General features: G+C 40.5%; 3 protein-coding genes and 1 non-coding gene across 5 annotated transcripts; 3 read left to right on the top strand and 1 right to left on the bottom strand.

Moving 5' to 3' along the window:
* Positions 1-2416: 2416 nt before the first annotated feature.
* On the bottom strand, positions 2417-4651 carry mrpl32 (mitochondrial ribosomal protein L32). The gene is made up of 3 exons (XM_086310666.1): positions 4462-4651; positions 4100-4296; positions 2417-2931 (listed from the first exon to the last, which is right to left on the bottom strand). The coding sequence occupies exons 1-3, from the start codon at positions 4556-4558 to the stop codon at positions 2680-2682; spliced, it is 546 nt and encodes a 181-aa protein (XP_086166792.1). The 5' UTR covers positions 4559-4651; the 3' UTR covers positions 2417-2679.
* Positions 4652-5954: 1303 nt separating this feature from the next.
* psma2a (proteasome 20S subunit alpha 2a) lies at positions 5955-9926 on the top strand. The gene is made up of 8 exons (XM_086310663.1): positions 5955-6080; positions 6583-6659; positions 6810-6942; positions 7052-7174; positions 7443-7524; positions 7654-7727; positions 8836-8893; positions 8975-9926. Exons 1-8 carry the CDS (start codon positions 6040-6042, stop codon positions 9089-9091), a joined length of 705 nt encoding a protein of 234 aa, XP_086166789.1. The 5' UTR covers positions 5955-6039; the 3' UTR covers positions 9092-9926.
* A 260-nt stretch (positions 9927-10186) lies between these two features.
* atad2 (ATPase family AAA domain containing 2) lies at positions 10187-23188 on the top strand. Of its 2 annotated transcripts, XM_086310656.1 has the most exons (30): positions 10187-10671; positions 11710-11843; positions 12177-12232; positions 12346-12532; positions 12663-12756; positions 12906-12987; positions 13559-13729; positions 13845-13965; positions 14335-14349; positions 15174-15275; positions 15489-15597; positions 15708-15823; positions 16080-16254; positions 16350-16438; positions 16777-16936; positions 17094-17184; positions 17391-17568; positions 17675-17811; positions 17998-18124; positions 18333-18519; positions 19165-19350; positions 19549-19684; positions 19911-20107; positions 20399-20558; positions 20679-20801; positions 21082-21252; positions 21352-22062; positions 22311-22444; positions 22628-22756; positions 22982-23188. In XM_086310656.1, the coding sequence occupies exons 1-30, from the start codon at positions 10477-10479 to the stop codon at positions 23012-23014; spliced, it is 4506 nt and encodes a 1501-aa protein (XP_086166782.1). In that variant the 5' UTR covers positions 10187-10476; the 3' UTR covers positions 23015-23188. The 2 variants fall into 2 exon arrangements, with proteins under 2 accessions (XP_086166782.1, XP_086166783.1); XM_086310657.1 differs by lacking the exon at positions 14335-14349.
* On the top strand, positions 18642-18778 carry LOC147318621 (small nucleolar RNA SNORA5). Its single transcript, XR_015131629.1, has one exon. It is a non-coding gene; the product is annotated as a small nucleolar RNA SNORA5 (small nucleolar RNA).
* Positions 23189-23905: the final 717 nt, after the last annotated feature.

Below are 23905 nucleotides of genomic sequence, written 5' to 3'. Positions count from 1 at the left end.
GTCATCACTGCTACAGCAGATCAGTAGAGTGCATTCAGTTCTTAAACAGTTTACTTAGTAATTAAATGGTGGATGAGTGGTAGCAGCTTTGAGTTTAACAGAGGTCTTTGATTTCAGATGGAAAGATATAAAGGAAGGCAGGTTATCACTATACTGATGATTGCTACAATAATTAAGAGGGACCCGGCCTTTCCTTATGACCTGTCATACATGTGATGTTACTTAATATGAGAACATGAAGCATTTGAAGAAAAACAAGAGAGGAGATACAGGGGTCTAGCTGCTCAACAATCCTGTGTCTCCTTTCCCACATTTCCCATTTCAAGATTGCTCCAAATGTTCCCAGTTGCTGAAAGGTGTAGACTGCAGGAAGACCAGTTCATCACCTGGACTCTTCTGCTACAAAGCCATCCTGTTGTCATAGTTGCAGCATGTAGTCTAGCTTTGTCTTGTTGAAATATCCAGTGCCTTGCCAAACCATCAGAGATGCAGGCCTTTGAACAGAGTACAGATAACAAACCAGATGTTCCCTCTCCTCTTTAGTTTGCTGGATGGCGCATCCATGTTTTCCAAAAAGATTTTAATATTTCGGTTAATCTGATCACAGAAGAGTTTTCTATTTTGCCTCAGTCCATTTTAAGTGAGCTTAAAGGAGATAACGTCACTTCTAGATCCTGGATCCTCGTCTTCTTCACATAATAGAGGCTTAACGTGCATTTGTGCATGGCACGGTGAACTGTGCTCACAGACAGTGCTCCTGAGCCCATGCAGTGATTTTCACAACAGAAACCTGTTTGATGGAGAGTCGCCTGATGGCTTGAAGGCAAAGGCACCCACCTGACCTTGATTTTTAAAGTCTTACACTGAAATTGTTCCACAATTTGATTTTGTTTTTTTGCTTCTGAGAAACTCTGCCTCTCTAAGATGCTCTTTTTTTAATGTTACTAACCTGTTCACAATTCACCTAATTAGCTGTGAAATGTTCCTCTGGCTGTTTTTGTAGTTCTGCTTACTTTTCCATCTTCTTTGAGACATGTTGCTGCCTTTAAATTAAAAATTAGCTACTATTGCTCATGAAGCATTAAAATAGCTCAGATTAAATGTTTTCTAGGCTCTATTGTGAATAAAAATGGATTCATTCAGCTTCCCAACTTTTCTGAAAATGGGATTGTAATTGTCATGTTTGGGATCTGCATGATGGTCAGTGTGAGGGGATTTTTTTCTAATAAAGCCATTTCATGCACACACAGCTCTGTGAGCACAGAAGCCCCTCCCACCTGCTGCTCAAACTTTGTGCTAATGAGGGGCAGCCAATCAAAAGAAATCTAGCTTTAAAGGAAGGGGAGCTAAGAGGTAAATAAGGATTATTCTGAGCTGTAATTCAAGCTGCCCTAGAATAGTTCAATGAAGATAAAGTGTTAGAAATTAGCATGATAGGCAAAATACTGAAACAGTGCTGATAAAACACACTTGCCAATAATAAATCATTTTTTATACGTTTGTACACTTACAGTTCACGGGTTCACCACCTTTGTACACCTGCAATTTAGGTATCATTCATTTGATAAAGCAAGAGAGATAACACAAATACAGTTAACGATTAATTTGATGGATTGCATACAAATGTCTGCAGATGTTACAAAATATTTAAGGTTAAAATATATTTGGCAGCCTTAATTAAAAAGCAAGTGAAAGCATTTGTTTAAAAATATACTAAATTCTTGCTAAAGAATTTGGTAAGAACATAACAAGCAAGATTACAGCGCTGTGCAAACCAAGTAAACCAAAGTAATTTCAGTGGAACACTGATAAGCCCGGTCTTATCAAACTATGAGGGGGAAACTGAATCACAGGGACACTGAGGCAGTGGAAGGTATGCTGGACTCATCCCAGCAAAAACAGTCTACTCCAGCGACACATGAGCCACCGTTACATGACTTTGGTTTAATGCCGAATCCTGATTAAAGGAAGTTGTGGCTGAAGCGACATTGCATGCTTGTTTGTACACACCAGTGTCTGATCCTGTTAACCGACAGTTTTCTACCACAAGCAATTGTGCAGCCAGACTCTGATAAGCATTAGAAAGCAGTAAACATGACAGTGACACTCATGATTTGATGTTAAGTGTTCCAGATCTTAAAAACATCAGACTCTGAGTCATTATTCCATTTATAGTGAAAGCACCTCTCGTCACTAATAATTGTGATTGCATATGTTCATTTTCCTCCTACTTTAAGGAGAGAGGTCACACAACAGGGTTTAAATGGGATTTGATAAACTAGAATATGTTCATTTTTTTAAGAATTAATGGCGTCCCTCCAATGCTCAGAAGACTGGAGAACATTTCATAAACAGTCTGGAAGTTTCCTCCTGTTTCATGAAGCAGAAGAAGTCATTCACCTTCACCCAAAGCAGATTATTTCAAATAAGGAATTTATTGTCAAACCATCAAAAGTATTATGCAGTTGAATTATGTCCATAATCTGACAGTCTTGGCTTTTAGAAAAACCGAACTATGATATCATCAACTCCAAAGGCATATTTTCTACTGGAAACGCGTTTCTGATGTTTAAGCTCTCTGGATCAGTTCTGAACAAACTAATTCTTAATTTGTGGAAGAAAAACTGACCCAGAGAGACTGAAATATGCTGTTTGTCGTGGTATATGTCACACACAGCTTCAGTAGTTGAACCATGCAGGCCTTTTCCTGGGCCTCTCCACTATCCTCTTGTCTTTGTCCTGCTCCTTTGGGATTTCCCCCTCATATAAGACCACAGTCTCAACAGTGGGGGCCTTCAATGGGCCTCCTTCCATGGCTTGAATCTGATGACGAATCATACTGGTCTCCTTGCACACCTTAGTGTAACAGAAGCCACACAGGATGTGTTTCTGTTTCAAGTGGCCACACTCTGGACACGGCTCGATGTTGTTCTGAGGAAGAGAGGGGTGCAGGGGAAAGCAAACAGGGTCAATGGATGCAAGCGACTGCTTCTCTAAATGTTTCTGATCATCTTTGATATTCCTGCACCACACTTTGTGGTCTCGTTTTAGTAAACACTACCTATATACATCAATGGTAGCATTTACACATCACTGGGGTTAGGTATCACTTTAAAATAAAGCTAGTTTTATTTTTCTTTCTTTCTGTCCAGCAAACAGGAGAGCTGCACCACACACACATTGAAGGTGGCCACTTGACATTAGTGTGACCCGTTCAGCTTCTTATCACATGTGACATGGTCACAACGCTCCCTTCTATTACACAGTTGTAGAGCTGAATAGTGTCATTTTTTGTTTTCATAGTGATGTCTAAGTGAAGCTCAACTCTCAGCGCTCCAATACAAAATATCATTTTATTCTGTTCGAAATTTCTATGAAACTGTGTTTTAAAAAGTGTACAAATTGAGTTCAGACCAAAGAAAATTCCTCACTCAAGGATTTTTTGCCCTAAGGGAGTCGGAAAATAGGCTTACAAGTATTAACATTTTAACCTGGGAGTCTATGAGGACTGACCCAGGGGATGCCACAGGTCTTGCAAGCATGAAACTAAAGTAAAATAAAAATAATCTCATTTCTCCGTAATTGAATCTGTTTAGATAGTTTGATCAGACACATTCAAGAGGAGAAACAGCAATTGAAGAAGTATAAATAAAAATCTTTGGGAGAAAAAAATAATTTCCGAAGGAAAAAATACTTCAAATACTGTATTTTGGGCCAAAGTTCACTGACTTTGCAGCTAAATTAGATGATGCTTTAGAAGAATTGCCTATATAGGTCCGTGCCAATGCTAAAATGTTTGCCTCCTAGAAAGATTTTGGATTCAGTTTAAAATATTAGTATCTTTCACAAAGTACACTTTCATTTCAATCTGCGTACTCTGATCTATGGAAGTCACTCCAGCTGGACCCAACGTTAATGAACGAGGTGCTCTCCTTAAATCCTAAATATTACCAGTGACTCGTCGTACTGAATGGTTTATTTGCCACAAATCAAACCCCTCTTTGCAGTAAAATTAGGTACCAGTAAGACAGATGAAGCTATAATTTGGTTTAAACGTTGAAATGACCCAATGAGATCATCCAGTCACTGCGGAGCGTACCTTGACTTTAATAAGTTTGCTCTCAGCTCTCCTCCTGGTGCGGTTGACCTCGATTGTGCGCCTCTTCTTGGGTGCTGCCATCCACATGATGCTGTCCAAGAGGCCGGGTTGCTGCTCCGGGCTCTGCTGCTCCTCCAGCTGCTGCTCCTGGTCGAGCTGAGGCAGGAGGCTGGGGCCGTTCACAGCCAGACCCGGAGCTGCACGCAGAAGGAAACAACGTTACAGGAATCACTACGACTTTAACTCCACCGAAACAGCAACACGACACGGACTGGTGGTATTAAATGAAAAATGTCTTTAATGAGTATGTTTGTGTGAATGACCCCATCGTAAAAAGAGGCTATTAGCAGCAGCTCACTCACCCAACTGTGCTTCTAGTCCGACCGCCTGCAACAGTCTACTCTCAATGCGCAGCAGAGAGCACCTGAGGCTGTGAATTAACGCAGATAAATTCATCATTTTTGTTACCAACGCGCTTCCTCTTCTCCCAGCATGTCAAACAGCTCACGGTCACTGAGGATCCCTACGTCGTAAAACAGCGACGCCAAGCTGCACTTCGTCTGTTTAATTTCCGGCACACAAAAGGAAAGATTTTGTACGCTGCTGCCATCTAGCGGTGAACCGTGGAGCTTTTATTGTAGCAAAACTGTGTCTCAATCCTTGTGTGCATATTTTAGATTTGTGTGGAAATTTGAGTTCAAGCTTTCCAGCTGTTTTTTGTTTTTTTGCTATAGCTATATTTTTGCTATTTAGTTCAGTTTAGTATCCAGAGGGAATGTTCTTGTTTAAGCTTTTATTGTTTTAAAATGTCTAGTTTTAATTTCGTTTCTATTAGTTTTACTTTTAGTTGTGATCGTCTTTTTTTGCAATACTTTACTTTCCGATTTTCCACTTAGCGAAGCATGAACAAAACACACCTCTAAACCCACGCACACAGAAGAGGAGAAACAACGACAACGAAAATAAAGATGAGTGTAGGTGATGTTTTCAAGTGGAATACAACTATTCATCTCTGAGATCAATCTAAAAAATAGGCAGCTTTCCAGCTTTCCGGGTAATGGTTTACACTTTTTGACAATGCATAGTGCCAATTCCAGGAACTTCTGTGGGCTTTTTCTTAATAGTGTACTAACATTTGTAAAGTCTCCTAATAAACATATTTGAGGATCTAAAGAAAAGAGTAACTCTAAAAGTTTTGACATTTTTGCCAGAATGTGTTTACCTTTATGCAAAACCACGTACTGTGCAGGAATGAATCCTCCTCAATGCCACATTTAAAGCACAGACTAGAGAACTCTGGTTTATATTTATGTAATCTTTGTGACATAATACAAGCTTGGTGGAGAAAGCCACCATATACTGGGCATGTGTCAAAGACAAGGTTTAGGAAAATCAGTCAATTTATTATAAAAAACAAAACACAGAACCTTCTAAAAGTAGAAATCCAGAGTTTCAATAAACACACCATCCAATGCCGCATCAGGCAACTTGTAATAAGATTTTTTACCAAATTAACAAATACTAAAACTAAGTATTTTCTATAAATAAAACCTTTAGTTTTATGTTAATTTAGTTACCCTAACGGACACAAAATGATCTCAGTTCATTTAATTTTTTTTTTTCAGAAGTCTAGTTTTAGTTTTTAGTTTTAGTTAACCATAATGATATGTAATCACACAAATATCTACACTCAGTTCAAAATATGTAAATATGTATTTTATTTTATTTTAAAGAATAATATATACTTAAGAAAAATATTTTTTCAAAACAGTGGAAAGGACTAAACTCCCAAGTTTAATGAAATGCAAAGTAAAAATGATAAAAAACGGAGTCATAAAATAATATTGATCGAGCACACAATCTTCACAGGTGGCGATGTTCACTCGTGATCGCACTTGGAGCTCTCCAGAGCAGCAGAGAAGAAGAAGAAGAAGCTCAAGATGGCGGAACGTGGTTACAGTTTCTCTCTCACCACATTTAGGTAAACTTTGTCAAAATATGGATAAAATTGAGTAGCCGCATCGAAGCTTATGGCATGTAACAATTGCTTTGTGGCAGTAGCGTCATCACATGTATGCATTACTTTTTATTTCAAAACGTAGATGAGGTTTTGGAGCCGCTGGAGTTGATGCACTGTCATTGCCGGATAATGAATCGGCTAACATCGCCTATTAGCATGTTGGCTAACAGTTTTTCCAAACTGAACATTCGAAAAGATAAACTTTGTTCAAACCCATAACAAAAGCTCACCTGTTTTAATGCGGAACAGTACCCGAGCAGACTGAAATGGACGGCTTGGTTTTGAATGCTAAATATTTAGATTATTTTGGCAAAGCGTCGAATTAGCTTAAATGAGTCAGTTGTTTTAGATTTTACTTTCAGTTTCGTCTCTGTTAGTTACAATACGCTAATTCGGATTTCCAATCGTTTATCTGACTTTAACACATAGTGAAGCAGCTTGTTGTGTTTTTTTTCTCTTGCAGCCCCTCCGGTAAGCTGGTACAGATCGAGTATGCTCTGGCAGCTGTAGCAGCCGGAGCCCCCTCGGTGGGCATCAAAGGTGAGTCCAGAACTCGACTGTAGCTTTGAGAGTGAATCTGTCAACATGTTAGCGACGCAAAGCATACTTGAAAGCTCTGCACATTCAAGCAGAGTTGAAACTGGTTAGAAACGCATATTCTTCAATAACTGCGTGACTCTTGATTTCCAGCTTCCAATGGCGTTGTCTTGGCAACAGAGAAAAAACAGAAGTCCATACTGTATGATGAACAGAGCGTCCATAAAGTGGAGCCCATCACTAAACACATAGGAATGGTCTACAGCGGCATGGGGCCTGACTACCGGTGAGTGTTGCCAACGGCTTTGCAGACTATAGTGTGACATTTTGTTAGGCAACTGAAATGACAACTGAAAGCTAATTGCAGAAAAATAATGAGTGTGTCATGTTGGCAGGGTTTTAGTGCGGCGAGCCCGCAAGTTGGCACAACAGTACTTCCTGGTTTACCAGGAGCCCATTCCTACAGGCCAGCTTGTCCAGAGGGTGGCCTCTGTGATGCAGGAGTACACACAGTCTGGGTGGGTATATACTTAACAAAACAAACAAACATACACACACACACACACACACACACACACACACAAAGGTAGACACACTGCTGTTTACTAGTGACATGCTTTAGGGGTAGAATTTGTTTTGCATTGCTGTGATATTTTCTCAAAATTCAGTCCACTTTAAAAGACGTGTTAATGTGTTACTGATTTTGCTTGACAGTTTCGAGGTCTTTAGAGAGAAATTAATTAGTGACGTGTAATATTTCTCTTTTTTTCACCCCTCCATCCCTAGTGGAGTGCGTCCATTCGGTGTGTCTCTGCTGATAGCTGGATGGGATGAAGACCAGCCCTACTTGTTCCAGTCGGACCCTTCTGTACGTTCTTCTAGTTCTCAGCACTGCTGCCTACAGCTCAGGATTAAATATTGCTTGTGCTTTTAAAAATGCTTTTGCAGGTCATCCTGCTAACCTAAAGTTTTTTTTTATTCTGTTTGTGATTGGCAGGGTGCATATTTCGCATGGAAAGCCACAGCCATGGGGAAGAACTATGTTAATGGAAAAACATTCCTTGAAAAAAGGTACACGTAAATGAGTAACTCATTATTTCCCTGTTTTCATTCATATTACTAAATTGTTGCATGTTTATGTAAAACTTATAAGGAATATATATTACGTCTGATTCTGTCACAGTTTTTCTGTATGATTGTTTGCTTAAGGCCAACTTTAGTACTTATGCGCTTATGTACATTAGTGCTCAAAAGCACTGACGCTCTGCAGGCTTCCAGATATTGGCCTGTTAGAAAAAAATAAGCCTTTACAAAGGTGCGGTTTGGCTAAAACAGGTTGTTTTTGAGTTGAAAGATGGTTCTGAAAAGTGAATTCAGTGCCAAAGTGACTTAAACCTGCAGAGGGCGACCTCTGTTAAATTAGAAGTCTGAGAGGATGGCCATACAACTCACTTGAATTATCTTGTTAAAAAAAATCTTAAGTAGTTTATGGCCTTAGTAACACAGTTTGAGCCTCATTTTTAATGAAAGAATGATACATATTCAGAGTATAGTAGATGGCAATGCATAAAGTCCAAACTCAAGAACATAAATAAGAAGTGCTGGAAGTCCACTAACCAGTGGAATAGATGCATCATTTATATGAAATCTGAAGGGCTCCATAAGATAAGTAAGTTGCCTTTCACATCAACTTAAGGGATGCCGCACAATAAAATATATTGTTGGAAATTAGAATTATAGGTCCCATTTATAAAGTCACGTTTAATTAAAATTCAGTGATTTTTCTGTTCCATGGACTGAGCTTGATATTTTGTACTGGATGTATTTGGTGCTCGGTGGCCAAACTCCCACAGTAAGAGCTCTGTGTATTTACTGTAGCTGTCTCAATGATCATGTGTAAACTGTGTTTAGAGTGCTATATCTCATTTGTGGTTTATTATAAAGCAGTTTGAATGAGTGGTAACCAATAAGCTCTTCACACAGTTTGAATTTAGACTGTTGACCTACTTTAAATTGTCTATTTTGAAAATGAAGACTGGGTAAATGCATTTTAAAGGCTCTGTACTTGAATAGAGAACCATTAACACACAGCACTATTTAATGCAAAAAGGAGCTGCTGTGAAAGGGGTCTATTGTTTCAATAGTTCAAGGGTTTGACCACTTTGTTTTTCTTCCTCAGGTATAACAATGACTTGGAATTAGAAGACGCCATCCACACAGCCATCCTGACATTAAAGGTATGCAGCTTGTAACCAGAAACGGCTTAGTGACTCCACCTTAGTGGTGGTTATTCAAACCATCTTGTCTTTGTGTTTCAGGAGAGTTTTGAGGGTCAGATGACAGAGGAGAACATTGAGGTGGGCATCTGCAACGAGGCTGGCTTCAAAAGACTCACCCCAGCAGAGGTGAAAGACTACCTGGCAGCCATTGCTTGAACACATCCCCCTCGGTCACATTCAAGACAAAAGCCAGCACAGTAGCCAATTGTCTCATGATGCTTTTTTTTTTTTTTTTGTAAACCCATTATAAAGATAATATGGCCCCATTGTCTTATGATGAGACAGCTTCTGTTCTCCAAACACCGGAGAAAAAAAACTGCTGTAACTTCTTCATATTCATAGTTGTTATTATTATGCATTCTTATCTTGTATGACAGAATTAAATGGCCTGTTGACCATCACAACAGGCCGGCTGACCAGACCCATTAAAGTAATGAGGCAGCCGTTGTGCATTGACTAAAATCTGCCAGTGGCAAATAACCGATCTTTAACCAGTTGGTATTGTTGTTGAACACACCCTGGTGCTGTGAAATGTGACAGTTGGCTACTGTGCAAATGAAAAGGAATGTGGACTCTGATGAGTAAAATCTCAAGTCTTCCATCAAATCTGTTTTTGTTGCTCATTAATGTTTGAAAGGCACTTAAGATCGAGCATGGATTTATTCAAAAGTGGTATTGCTAGACATGGCTTGGGTTTTTAAATGTAAGTGAGACTTCTTGAGCCCAGGAGAAGCCTTAATTTGCATCCCTGATTAATTCTTCCTCATCCACTCTGAAACCCACTAGGAAAGAGGATAAACAAAAGAAGCACATAGGGAGGATCTAATGGGAGATTCTGAGATTTTACTGTCAGGATCTGATTGCCTGTACAGCAGTTTTACATGATGTACTCTTTTTTTCTTTTTAGCCTACAAACAGTTCCAAAGTTTGTATTTTTTTTCTCTCTTCTGATATCTGTCACTTATTCAAATAAAAGCCGGTGAGTTTGTGATGACTCCGTGTGTTTAATGTATGTGCTTTTGTTGTGAAATGGCAGCCTTATCGCGGTGTTTTTATGTTCAAACTGCGAATGAGCCGTTTGAATATCTGCGGACTTAAATGAGCGCGTACTTCACAGCAGAGCGCGCTCTAACATGAGCCGGAACACCTTTTTTTCAAATTGTAGTGTGTCCCTCCGCTTCCTAATGTTTTTACGAATACTGCGACCATTCAAACCCGCCGTAATATCGACATGATGAAAATAAATCTACTTTAACAGTTAATTTCACTACCCGTGTAAAGTTCATCTTATTACTCCGCTTTGCATTTAGCTAGGAGGTCTATTTTTGCGAGCGGCAGGCCGTTGCCGCTTACCTCATAACCTCTGATGACGTTTATGGCGCCAGAAATCAAGGCTTTAGTAAGGAGCTAGTGTGCGTCAGCTGGTGGATATACCGTTTTATGTAATGTGTCGGCGGTTCCGTAACCGCCAGTCATTTTAATGTAGATTGACAGTTTATTGCTCGTCGTTCATGTCATTATAAGGTTGTTTAAGAGCCAAGATGGTGGTACTACGCAGCAGCGGCAGTGTCGGAGCCGAGCCGGTAGCGACAACACCGACGAGGACGATTGAGTTGGATACGAGCTCCGAGTTTCTCTCACTGCTTCCCGCGTCGCAGAGAAAGTCCGCCCGGCTCAGCCGATCTTCCCGGGCCCCGTATGACAGCTTTAGCAGCCCTGAAAACAACACTGCGAATGTGAGAACACACACTGAAACAGCTGGTCAGATAAGTAGTAACCGTTTGTTGGTTGGATAAGTCTGCTATGAATGCAACTTTGCTGTGCTAGTTTAGCTACCATGCTAAGTTGGCTAAAAACTATCCTCTCCTCTGCATTACTAAGTTATGACGCTTTGTTACCTATCATGATGTATCGAAAGAGTTAAAAGCATAGTCACATTATTTTTTATTCATGCGTGACAATCATTTATTATCGCAGTCTAAATGACTTCTTAACTAAATCATCTTATTGATTTGCATCATAATCATATAACAACATCGTATGATATCACATAATTAAACTCACTGTTAGTTACGTGTGCGTGTTTGTATTGTTAGTAGAAAGATTATAAGGCTTCTGTCCATTCAGTAATTCTTCATTGACCTTTATCTTAGACCCGTCTGTTACTTTATAACAAAAGTACTTTTTAAATCTGCTTGATGGAAAATAAATAGTTGCAGGAACCGAGGTCAGCCGCAGCACTAGAGGAGCAAATAGTGGTTTAGTTACTAGAGCAAACCAAGATACTATCGTGTTTAATGCACAGGAAAGCAAGTTTATAGCTGTTCAGTCATATGACCATCACTTCCACCCAGCAGTCCTCTTTGCATTCATGTCAGAGCTTCGGTTTGCTATATTTGCTTTGAATTAATTAATTACCTATAGCTCATAACATAGTTGGAGTTAGACATGTTAGTGTTTGTGTGTGTGTGAGCACGTTTTAAAGAGTGATCTCAAATATAAGATACTACATGTGAAGGAATTTAAGTGAACTAGATAAATTATGTAAATTAATGATATATAAATAGGTCCTTTCAGTACACAGGTGATAACTGATTAGTAGATGTGCACTCTCTGCACATCAGTTTTTCACTCTAATGTTAATCATTAACTGCACTTAATCTGAGCATGAGATTGACTTCCTAACTCATTGGACAGGCAGCTTTTAACTCCCGACTACATATTCTGTAAACTATAACAGCACTGTGTGTCACTCACATGCTGATATGAAACAGGGGGAGGACAGTGGTCTCCACCACTCTCTGAGGACCAGAGGGCAAAAGGTTAAATTTGAGGTCTCATTTGCGGACTCGCGACCCAAGAACAGCTCCCCTGCTGATGAGGACAAAGTTGGAGGCTGCTGTACCAGGTAATCCAACACCACTCACATTGTTAACTGATTATTTTTTTAGTCGTGTTGTTTAACAAGCTCTCTGGTGCCTCTACTTGCAGATTTGAAGGTTGTGTGTTAAATGTGTAATACCTGCCATTCACTAAAATGACTGATGGGTATAAAAATGAGATTTTTATATTTTCGTAAGCTAGCTGAATCAATGCCCAATTTAAACTGTAATATTTTTGCCATCCAAGTTCACCAGCTGTATGCAAAATCTAGTTCTCAGTGGATTTCCATCAGTGCTTAATGTATATGAAATGCAGCAATATAACACAAGAAAATTATTATTTTGTCATCATTTGTCAGGAAATCATCCAGGCTGCAGAGAGATGGAAAGGCATCGAATGGCAAGCAGCAAGCAGGTACCATGTATTGTAGAATCCATGCTTTTAAATTAAAGCAGTGTAGAGTAACTAATATTTCTATATTAGTCTCTATACATCTAACTTGGGAGAGCTTATGTTTTGCATCCCAGATGTTCCGGATGAAGTGGAAGGCTCATCCACTCCCAAGAGGAGCCGCTTTAACCTACGAAGCCCAGAAGTGGAGGAAGAAGAGGAGGAAGACGAGGATCATCGCTCAGTGCGTCGCAGCTCTCGAATCACCAGATACAAACTGGGTTCCCGCAACCAGTCTGTGCTGTATGACCGCCTAATTACTAAGTGAGTTCAGCAGAATTCACTCAGCAAAACTGTCATCTCTAGTAGTATTTAACAAACACGGTTCCATACACTGCGGGCTGATGAGGGATTAGATAAGACATGAATGTCCCATTCTTCCTTTGTCCCTCAGCACTGCTGAAGCTGTTCTCCAGAAGATGGACGACATGCAGAAGATGAGACGCAGGCTGGGGAACCGAGACCGGGATAGAGACGCTAAGGAAGAGGTGATAATCCACACAGGAAACTTCACAGTTCTGCATGGTGCTCTGTAATGTAGTGTTTTTATAGAGAGTGGGTAGCTAGTAGCTGACGGTGTGAAGCCATCTTCGAGCTGTTGAACTGATGAGTGTTTGTTTCTGTTTCCTCTGAGCAGCTGAGTGTGTACACAAGTGGCAGAATGAGAAGGTCTCTGAGGAACAATGTGAAGACTAAAGAAACTGAGAAAGAGAACCAAGGTGAGATGGTTAAAGTCTAGTAATGTTAGGAACACAGTTTAGGAATACTGTGTGCAGTGGGAATGTGCACAACTTGCTACTGTCACTGTTCAGTACCAGACGTACCAGTTGTTTAATCTAATTATAAACATTTGAATTGATACCCAATGCAGGGTTTGTGTCCTGAATATTATGCAGCCATTTGCCACCAGATGGCGCTGCAGTCACTGTTTTAAAAAAAAATGCCATCACTCTGTTAATCAAGACCTGAAATTTTTGTTAGGGCTATTTTGCGGATACAAACTGCCTTCTTGTTTTTTTGTTTAGGCAGCTTTGAGATTTTCCATTAAAGGCTCCTCAAATAAAACTTGATATCTAGGGGCTTGTTAGTTTTAGGCTAGTCGGTTAGTTAATTTTTTTTTCACGTTTATTAGTCACCAGGAACGTTTCTAGTTGAAGGCATGCTGGTCTGAGTTTATCTTCTTCAGGGGAGGATTAATCTCAACATCAATCTCAACATATAGTGAAGTTTGGACAGCAGCAGTGTCATGTGGTGTTTCATTTTTGTTTTACATTTTCATTGAATTCACAGGAGGGGATGAGGATGATAATGATGATGATGAAGAGGAGGAGGAAGATGGAGAAGATGACGAGGAGGAAGAAGAAGATGATGAGGATGCTGAAGATGAGGAAGAAGAAAACCAAAGACGCTATGACTTAAGACAGCGAAAGACCGTGGTCCGCTATCAGGCCCCACTAGATGGTATGCTGTCCATTCAGAGCTGTGGATCATCATCATGATTAACTAGAATAATTGCTTAAATTGCTTTTGTCTTGTCATTTTGCACTGTTGAAGGATGCTTTCTTTTCTTTTGTAGAACCGAGAGAGACCAGGAAGCGCAGCATGTACTTCAAGGACCACTCCTCATCTACCAGGCGCAGGTTCAGATTCAGCTCCACAGCCCCGAGGAGCCCCTACAACAGGAGGAGAACCAGCAGGTTAGTGTCACAGCTCGGCTACCGAACATTACCCTGTACATACAGCATATGCAGGAGTAACACCTCATGTTGTTATGTTTTGTTTTTCTTAAATTTGTACACGTGACAGATGTTTATTACTAAATCAGACAGGATTATTTTAGCGCATTGTCCACTTTTCTCAGGTTATCTATGAACTTTTTTAAACAGTCACATACCTGTTTAGATCCTCATCTCAGACATACTCAAAAATGTTTGGCAAAGGCTTGATTTCAAACAGATTCTTTGACAGCTATTGCCATAACACTGTTTCTACTAGTTGCTAGCATAATCACTGCATGTCAAATCCATCCTCTTTTCTTCCTCTTTTTTTCCCCGTCCTACCATCAGGAGTAGTTCTGAGAGGTAAGACCCTCACTGCTCTTCTTTGTCAGTGTTTACAGTTTTTGTAGTTTGTCTTTAATAGAGTCTCTCCTTGTTAGCTCTGCGGTTGTTGGTAATTGCTGTTGGTGCATTTGAGTTTCACTCTGCTGTGGCGAGTAAAGAGATGATGAACCAATCTTCATTCAAACGTTATGCACTTTAGAGCATTTCTTTTAGGCTGCTGTAAAAAATCCGAGCTCGTCAGTGAATAATCATAAGTTAAATATCAGTCTTGACCATGTGGAAAAATGTAGATAATGAAAAAACTTAACTTGATTATTCATTAATTAGTTTTATGTTCCCCTGTTGCTCGTTACAGAGCAAATGCCCTAACTTTCTATTTTAGTTTATTTTTGTATTACTTTGTATTACATTTGACAGCTTTTTTTGGGTGCACTTGTTTTCATTTCTGCACATCTAATCTGAAACTTCTGTCACTTTAAAAACGTTTGAATGTTGTGCAATTGGTTTGGCCTCACAAGCCTTTTAAGTTTTCTGCAAGTGAAGCTCTCCCTGTGTGTTGCTCAGGTGTCGTCAGGTGATGGTGTCATCTAAAGTGGTTGGATGAGTCACTCCTGTTTTGCTACACTTGTACAAATCAGATATTTTGCTTTGTTTTTTCCTCAATATGATTTCTACTAATGAATGATGACCAATGGTGGTGTATTGTTTTTTGTTTGTCACAGTTTATATGTGGCTACAGATGGCTTCTAATCCTAATCTCATTGTTGGTGATAGTAACCTGCCTCCATGCTGATAACCTTGTTTGTTTACAATAAGCTGTGTTCACATCTTTTGGTGCACAGGAGGAGACATGCCATCCACAGCAGCGACTCCACGTCCTCCTCCTCAGACGACGAGCAATTTCAGAGACGGAGGAGTAAGAACAGGAGCCGGTCAGTCAATAGGTGAGAGCAGTAGGTGTATCAAGGTGTTGTTTTGTTTTCTGGTTTTTTTGCAATGTGAAATAAGACACATAAAAGGTTGTACAAATGATTTTAAAGAAAAACTTGTGGTTAGCCTTGTGACTCATTAGTGAGAATACCAGAACTCCTGATTGTTGTGTTTTATAATAATAAAATGCTGGTGCTATTTACAGTTTTTGTTTGTGTGTCCTGTAGATGTCTACCTATGAACCTTGTGAAAGAAGACCTGCTGGGGATCCACAAAGACAGGATGAAGATCGGAGCTAGCCTCGCTGATGTGGACCCCATGCAGATTGACAGGATGGTGAGCTGCGTCAGAGAATGGCCCGATTAACAGATGCAATGAAAAAACATGTTACACGAAAGCACATTAAACATGTAATCCTAATGTAACTCTGTTGTGAATGCGATCAGGTGCGGTTTGACAGCATCGGAGGTTTGAGCAGACACATTTCAGCTCTAAAGGAGATGGTGGTGTTCCCGCTGCTTTACCCAGAGGTGTTTGAGAGGTTCAAGATACAGCCACCCAGGTAAGCAGTGTGTTTGTGAACAGGAGAAAGTTGTGTGTCAAAAAGTCACGGTTGCACATTATTTTTAATGTAGTTTGAAGATTTTTTTCAATTTATTTTCCCAAATAATGAGGCTACATAAAGTACACTACACTATGTATGCAAGATATACAGGATATTACACAAACATGTTTGCACGATAGATGTCTTATATCGGGATATGAGATTTTGGTCATATCGCACAGCCCTATCGCTATGGTTTTCCCTTGTCTTTCAGGGGCTGTCTCTTCTATGGTCCCCCGGGCACCGGTAAAACACTTGTAGCCAGAGCTTTAGCCAGTGAGTGCAGTCAGGGCGACAAAAAGGTTTCGTTCTTCATGAGGAAAGGAGCTGACTGCCTCAGCAAGTGGGTTGGAGAATCTGAGAGACAGTTACGTCTCCTGTTTGACCAGGTAAACTGAACTCATCTGCCTTTATGTTGAAAATTAAAAATTTAATACCTGTACATGTATCAGGTGTTAATAGGTTCTTACTGGGTTCTTTCCAGGCATATCAGATGCGTCCCTCCATTATTTTCTTTGATGAGATTGATGGTTTGGCTCCAGTCAGGTCCAGCCGTCAGGACCAGATTCACAGGTCAGGCTTGTTTGCAGTCTTGACTTTATCTCAAATTTAACAACTCTGTAAAATAAACATTTGCTTGTATATTTTATTAGGAATAAAGTATAATTTACATTAGGAAATTGTTACAGAAGCTTCTTTCAGTTCCTAAATGTAGAGCCCTAAAACGCACCAGAAAAATGAAGCAGAACGGTCTTTATTTTGTTTGTTTGTTTTTTCCAGTTTACACTGTCTCAGTTAGGTACCTTGATAGAGTGAGCCTTAATATTTAGGGCTTGTTGTGTCACTGTGTGTCCTTTTTGTTACAGAGAAGACTGTTAATGAAAACTAAATCTAACCCTTTGTGTCTGTAGCTCCATTGTGTCGACCCTCCTGGCTCTGATGGATGGATTGGACAGTAGAGGAGAAGTGGTTGTGATTGGAGCTACGAACAGGCTGGACTCCATCGACCCAGCTCTGAGAAGACCCGGACGCTTTGACAGAGAGTTCCTGTTTGGCCTTCCCGACAGAGAGGTGAGGAATGTAGTTTCAGCAATACGATATAGTAAATATTGGTAGTATTTTGTAAATATTAGTAGTTTTCAATACTGCTGCACATTAGCATGAGTAGAAAAAAAGCAGCATTGCTCGTTCTGAACATGAATTGTTGGCATCTTATGTTGTATGGCAGGCAAGAAAGGAGATTCTAAAGATCCATACCAGACAGTGGACTCCTCCACTCTCTGAGGCTTTTCTGGAGGAACTGGCAGATAAATGTGTTGGTAAGTTGAGCACATGTCACGTAGAGATACATGCTTCATTAAGTTATAGTTGTCCATACTGTATAAGTAAGTTGAAATGTGATAGGAAGAAGGAAGGAATAAACCTGAGACACTAACAATCCTGAATTCATTTAGGAAGCGATCACATGAAGTTTTCTGGCCATACAGGTTAAAGTTTGCTTATTAATAAACTTTCTGTTGTTAAGGTTACTGTGGAGCGGACATCAAGGCGGTCGTTTCAGAGGCAGCCCTGTGCGCACTGCGGCGCCGCTACCCACAGATCTACTCCTCATCACAGAAACTTGTACTTGACGTTAACTCCATTTCCATCACTAACAAAGATTTTATGTCTGCCATGTCCAAGATGGTACCTGCTGCCCAGAGGTAAAGTTTTGGTGCTGTCTTCACAGTCCTTATGCAGCCTGGTTGCTGCATACATACTGTTAAGTACTTTTGATAATGATTATGATAATTTATTTATTTATTTTAGAGCGGTAGTGTCACCAGCTAAGGCTCTGGTACCTGCCATTCGTCCACTGCTGAATGCAGCCCTGCAGAGCATCCTCCTCACAGTCAGCAGAGTGTTTCCGCATGCTGAGATGGGCTTAAAGAGAAAGAGGGAACAAGGTGCGGTCCTGCTTTACCTTGTTATTCTTGCTCTGTTGCTACACGCATGTTATGTTCATCATAGGAATTCTTTCAAGAAATCAAAGACTGAGAGAAACAATAAAAAGATGCGACACACAAAGAGCTTTTTTCATTTTCTTTAATTCAGGGTGTAATTATTTACCTGCTGTGTTTGTGTGATCCAAGATGTGGCCTTTGCTGTATCTGATGATGATCTGATGTTCAGTGAGGAAGAGGACTCTGAGGTCTGCCCCATTGGACAGACCTCCCAACACAAAACACCTGCCGCTAACGGCCTCCTGAACCTCCACAGGTAGGACACATAGTCTCAAATATAAGGTGGTATTTTTGACAAGTACTGTTTGAAATCAATTTTAAATCAAATGGCCATCTACTTCTACCACTTTGTGTCTCTACATTGCCTCTCTGTTAGCTATCTGGAATGCCTGAGACCCAGATGTTACTGAAGTGAAACATTCCTATTACTTCACCATCTCAGTATCTCTGTCTGTCCTGTGTAGGAGCGTGTTGAGCCAGCCCACATCCTACCGTCCCCGGTTGCTGCTGGAGGGCAGACCAGGTTCAGGCCAGAGCTCTCACCTAGCTCCTGCTGTGCTCCACGCTCTGGAGAAGTTCACGGTGTACACACTGGACATGGCCATGCTGTTTGGAGCCAGCGCAACTGCACCAGAAGAGACATGTGCTCAGGTACATGAGCTATAAAGCCAAATTAAATATGTGATATTATGGTTACATTTGGATCATTTGCATTTAAAGAAAATGTAGAGGTACATGTTGACTTGAGGTGGTCTGGAGGCAATCTTTGCCTCTGCAGCCTTGTCAAATTCAGTGTGTTCTTTTAAGTGGACCTGACTGGCCAAAATGGCTGCCACAGAAAAACTGTAGTTCATGGGCTCCACTTCCTTGTACCATGAGCAGTGGGGATAATTATGTACTACAGACAAGTGCGTGTATGAAAGAAGATGCTGTTATTTTACAGTGATGCATGGCAGCAGGCTTCTCACACACAATCATAAGCCACCCTAGTTTGCTGCACTTTTAAGCAGGAGGTATGGTTGATGGTGCAGCATCATTGAAGCAGGAACTGGGGTACTGGTCCATTCAGGGTCATGAGAACAGAAAAGAGAAGACGACAGAAGAAACTAATGCTCCAGTCCTGGGCGAGGCTTAAGCGGAGCGTTTAGCATAAGGAAAACACACAGAATAGATTAGTCACAATGAAGGAGGGGCAGGGAACTGACGGCTGTTACACGTCCATACCCACGTCTGTAGATTTCAGTCCAGATGTTGCAATTGCATTAGAATTTACTGCTCTTGTCACATGTTCTGCAGATTTTTGTTGAAGCCAAGAGAACCTCCCCCAGTATCCTGTACATCCCTCACATTGGCCAGTGGTGGGAAACAGTTGGTCCTGCTTTAAGAGCTACTTTCCTGAGTCTCTTGAGCTCCATCCCGGCCTTCTCTCCTATCCTTCTGCTCGCTACCTGCAGCCTCCGTTATGACCAACTCAGCACTGAGGTATGGAAAGATGAGTAATGCTCTGTTTCATGGGTTGCAAATGTGCCAGAGGATAAACAGTTATTATCTGCTTTGTCAAATGTTCTTACAAGGTGTAATAAATCAGTGTCTCTGTTTTTACTGAATGCAAAAGGGCCCGCTAAAATTTAGAGCTGCATTCATCTGCGGTAGTCTCACCTTTCACCTTCTTCATCTCAGGTACAGGAGCTGTTTCGGCTTGAGTACGGAGAGGTTTTCCAAGTTCAGGTCCCCACCAGTAGGGAAAGAAGAGACTTCTTTGAGGATCTAATCCTCAACCAGGCTGCTAAGGCCCCTGTCTCAAATAAGAAAGCTGGTAAGCCTATACATTCATACTAACATATCTCCCAGCTCATGACTAAAATTGGCTCAAAGCAGCAGTCTTGTAGTTTAAGTGTGCAACATCTGTTCATATGGTCGCACAGTGCGGCAATGTTCATCTTATCCTAGATGGAAGCTAAAAGCAGATGCTTCCAAGATATACATTTTGTCTCTTGCAAAACATAATTGAATTAAATCTGTCAACTCTTCACTTGTCTCAGTGCTTCATGCATTGGAAGTGCTGCCAGTCGCCCCTCTACCAGCTCCACGTCAGCTAACACAAGAGGAGACTCAGAGATTGGAGGAGCAGGAGGAAGACACCCTCAGAGAGCTTCGCCTCTTTTTACGTGATGTCACCAACCGTCTGTCCCAAGATAAGCGCTTCAAGGCTTTTACAAAGCCAGTGGATTTAGAGGAGGTAGTAGTGCTATTATTATTACCTTGTACTCCAACAATGCCTTAGACAGCACTGGATTACTACAGTAGAGAATATTTCAGGAGGGGAGCAATGACTGAAGGTTAAAGATTTGCCTAGCTAAAGTATGTATTTAGATACTGCCACTGGGGGGCAGCAAACCTATCCCCACAAATGACAAGTTTAATGTGCAATTTACTGCCGTGCTCATATCAACCGATTTTGTCCTCTGAGATCCTCTGAAATGTTTGGTTTCATCTCTTTCCTTCACTCAGCATCTGTCCTGTGTTTCAGGTTCCAGATTATGCTGAAGTGATCAAGAAGCCTATGGACCTGTCAACAGTCCTCTCCAGGATAGACCTCCATCAGTACAGAACAGTCAAAGAGTTCCTTCAGGACGTGGATCTCATCTGGCAGAATGCCCTCGAATACAACCCAGACAGGGATCCCTCAGGTACACACAGTGGACAACAGACACACACATGCACATACACCATGGATAAGAGAAGAATCAGTGAAATACAAAGTGCTCACACATAGGCTGATTGGAGTGTAAATGTTTGTTTTTTCTCAGATCGTCAGATACGGCACAGAGCATGTGCACTGAAAGACACAGTCCATGCTATCATCAAAGATGAACTGGATGAAGATTTTGAGAAGCTTTGTGAGGAGACCAAGGAGTCACGCAGAGCAAGAGGTCAGTTTGTGTCTCTATGTGTGTGTGCATGATTATTGACATTTGTCCTGGTCCAATGGAATTAAAAAGACTGTTTGGTTTAGCTCAGTTATAAAATAAACAATCTGGGGTCAATCAATAATGGCTATAAAAAAAAAAAAAAAAAACCTTGAGTAATCTGAAATTTTTAGTTTTAATGTGATATAACAAACTCTGTTTGTCTCAGGTTTCCTTAAGGAGCAGTTCATTTGCAGTTTTAAACAAGTAAAAGTGTACATATTTCTATTTTTGACTACCTCAGGTTGTTCCACTGCACGATTTACTCCCTCCTTCTACCACGTCCTTCCCAAACAGTCCAAATCTCCTGCTGAGGCTAAGATCACCGACAGCAGCTCACAGCAGCTGGATGGATCCACAATTCCAGCTACTAATAATCCATGTTCCTCTGCTTTTACAACGCCCAAAAATACAGGTAAAGATCATACACTTAAATTAGTAGCAAATAATCATACACATAAATCAGTTGCAAATAATCTCTCAGTTTATGGATTACAACATTTTTTTCCCCCAGCCCAGAAGAAGAAACGTCGGAAGAGCCGATGGTCCACTGGCTACTATGCAAAGAAGAAGTCCATTTCTCCTCACGTGTCCAAAAATGATGATCAGCTTGGGTCTGATGAGGAGGAAGAGGATGGAGATGATGAGGATGAAGTTGAGAAAGCAGGAGAAGAATGTGATGAGGGCGATGGAGCAGAGGAGGATCATACAATAGCTGATGCAGAGTCAGAACCTGCAGAAACTCACATAGATGGTTTTGGACTTTCTGAGAAAATGCAAAGCAGTGAGGAGGGGAGAGTGGAGAAGAAAGCAGATCCTGAAGATGAGGTCAACTCATGTGAAAAAGCAAAACTGGAAAATCACAGCGAGACGCAGAATGAACAAGAGAAGGTGGACGATGCTGTTGCACATCACTTAGAGGAAAACAAGCTGTTAGGACAGGAAGCAGAAGAGAACCACAAACCTCTTTCAGTGAACACTAACAAGCACAGCTACATTGAGGCTGAAGCAGATAACCAGCATCCCCGCGCAGTAGATGCTCAAACTCTAAACTTGTCAAAAACTCAGACTGAGCCGAGTCGCTGTGTAGGCCAAGAAGAAAACATCAAGGTAGTTACAGAAGAGGAGGCAGAGCAGAACATCACTGCTGAACCAATGGAGGTGGAAGAATCCTCAACCACAGATGCCTGCACAGCTGCCAGAGGAGAGGAGGACACAGGCACAGGTTGGATGTCAACACACTAAGACTGGTTTCTCACATTTAATGTGACACCAGATGTTTAGTTGAAAATGTTGCTGAAAGGGGAAAAAAGCACACGTCATGTCCAGCAGGGAAAGCAGATTACTAGTATAGTGCTTCTAGACCACAGTTCTTGGGCCTCAGAGTGAAAATACCAGCAGGCTATCGTCTGTTACAATCGTGTAAACATTTTGTGTGTTTTCCTGTGTGTGCATGTTTGTTTGGTGTCTCAGAGCGGAACGTGAGGCGAATGACTCGGGCTCTGAAAAACGCTGTGCTGCAGCAGCAGATGATCAATGTGGACAAAGCTCTGCAGATCTTGGATGAGGAAACCCCTCCTGTAGTTGTGGACAAAGACAAATTAAAGGTGTGGGATACCATCTGTGTAGTGTGTGCTGACAACGAGGAAAAAAAGAGAACTAAACTGCTCAACTGCAGATTTCTCTCTCTCTCTCCCTCTATATATATATATATATATATATACATACATACATACATACATATTGTAAATGTGTAATTCCATTCCTTTTTTTGTCCTGTGTGTTTTCAGGTGCTGTTGGAGCAGGTGGTAACTAAAACAGAAGGCTATGAGGTGTATAAGCTGGAGAAACTGTATGCTCTGCTCTGCCAGAGCATCTATAGACACAGACGAGACTACAACAAAACTGCACTAATACAGGTGATTACTGGAGGAGCGTTGGTAAACTTTGCTCCTGGAGATATTCTGAGTTGGTGTAACTGATAACTTTAATGATGGGTCTCTGTATGATTATGAGTATTTTATCACAATTGAACTTTGTTGATCAGTTTTGTTTTGTATTTTATTTTCAAAGATGTCTACTTTTGCTTTAGTATTTTAATGTTCCTAATCTGTAGTTCTTCCCTTGTGTGTTTGTTTTATTAGGAGATGGAGCAAGAAATTGAAGACTTCTGTTGACATGTCCACATGAACAGCAATGTCATTTTTAATAGTTATTCCCATCCTTCCATATGTGTAAATAGAAACAAATTGGTTCTATTTTCATAGAAATCCACAGGCACCTATATTTGCATTAGCTAATACTTTGTACTACTTCTCATGTTTATATTTAATTAAATGGGTTTCCTCTAACTGTTGTTGTGTGCCTTCTTTTTTTTTTATCCCCAAGCTGATCATTTAAAAATGACTAGGTCCACAGAAATCTGCTATATTTGTGCACTTCAGGGTATCAGCAGACTGTATTAGAAAGCATCATAATACTATCACTTCCTGTATTTCACTACTACAAGTTGTGGTTGACTGTTCGAAAGCCAATCAGGTTTAGAAAGTTTTACAAGTTGTTATCAGCGACTGCAGCGGGACTACACAAACAAACTTATCTGATCTTATATATAGATAATACTTTTAACGACCATTGTTAAGAATAGGTAGACCGGAGAGATTAAATAATTGCATTATGGGAAATTGAGGATCCAGGATTTTTAAAAATGTGACCCCATTTTAGGCATTCATCCCTTCACAGATGCTCATAACTTGTCTCCTAACAACCATGTGACTTTATTATGGCACATTAATTCAATGAAGTGCATTTAAAATGATCCACACACTGATTTTGGTTGCGTAATGCCAGTGATAACTAACGGATAACAAAAAGCGAAGTAAATACAACCTGAAGTGTTTAACCAGTTATACCGCGCTTCATGTATGACTGTTGCATTATACTCTGACGCATTCTTGTTATTGTTTATAGCCAAAAGGAGGCGACAACCTCGTTTTATTTTAAATATATAAAAGACGTTTTTTTACGGCAGCTGAAAAAGCTCTTTACATAATAGCCCTTTTTTTTTC

This window comes from Aulonocara sp. 'chitande type north' Nkhata Bay, linkage group LG11, assembly GCF_057382095.1.
Source record: "Aulonocara sp. 'chitande type north' Nkhata Bay isolate Kocher_YH1m ecotype deep benthic linkage group LG11, A_spYH_male_GT1.1, whole genome shotgun sequence".
NCBI lineage: Eukaryota > Metazoa > Chordata > Actinopteri > Cichliformes > Cichlidae > Aulonocara > Aulonocara sp. 'chitande type north' Nkhata Bay.
Note: the sequence above shows the minus strand (reverse complement) of the source record. Positions and strands in the feature narration are given on the sequence as shown.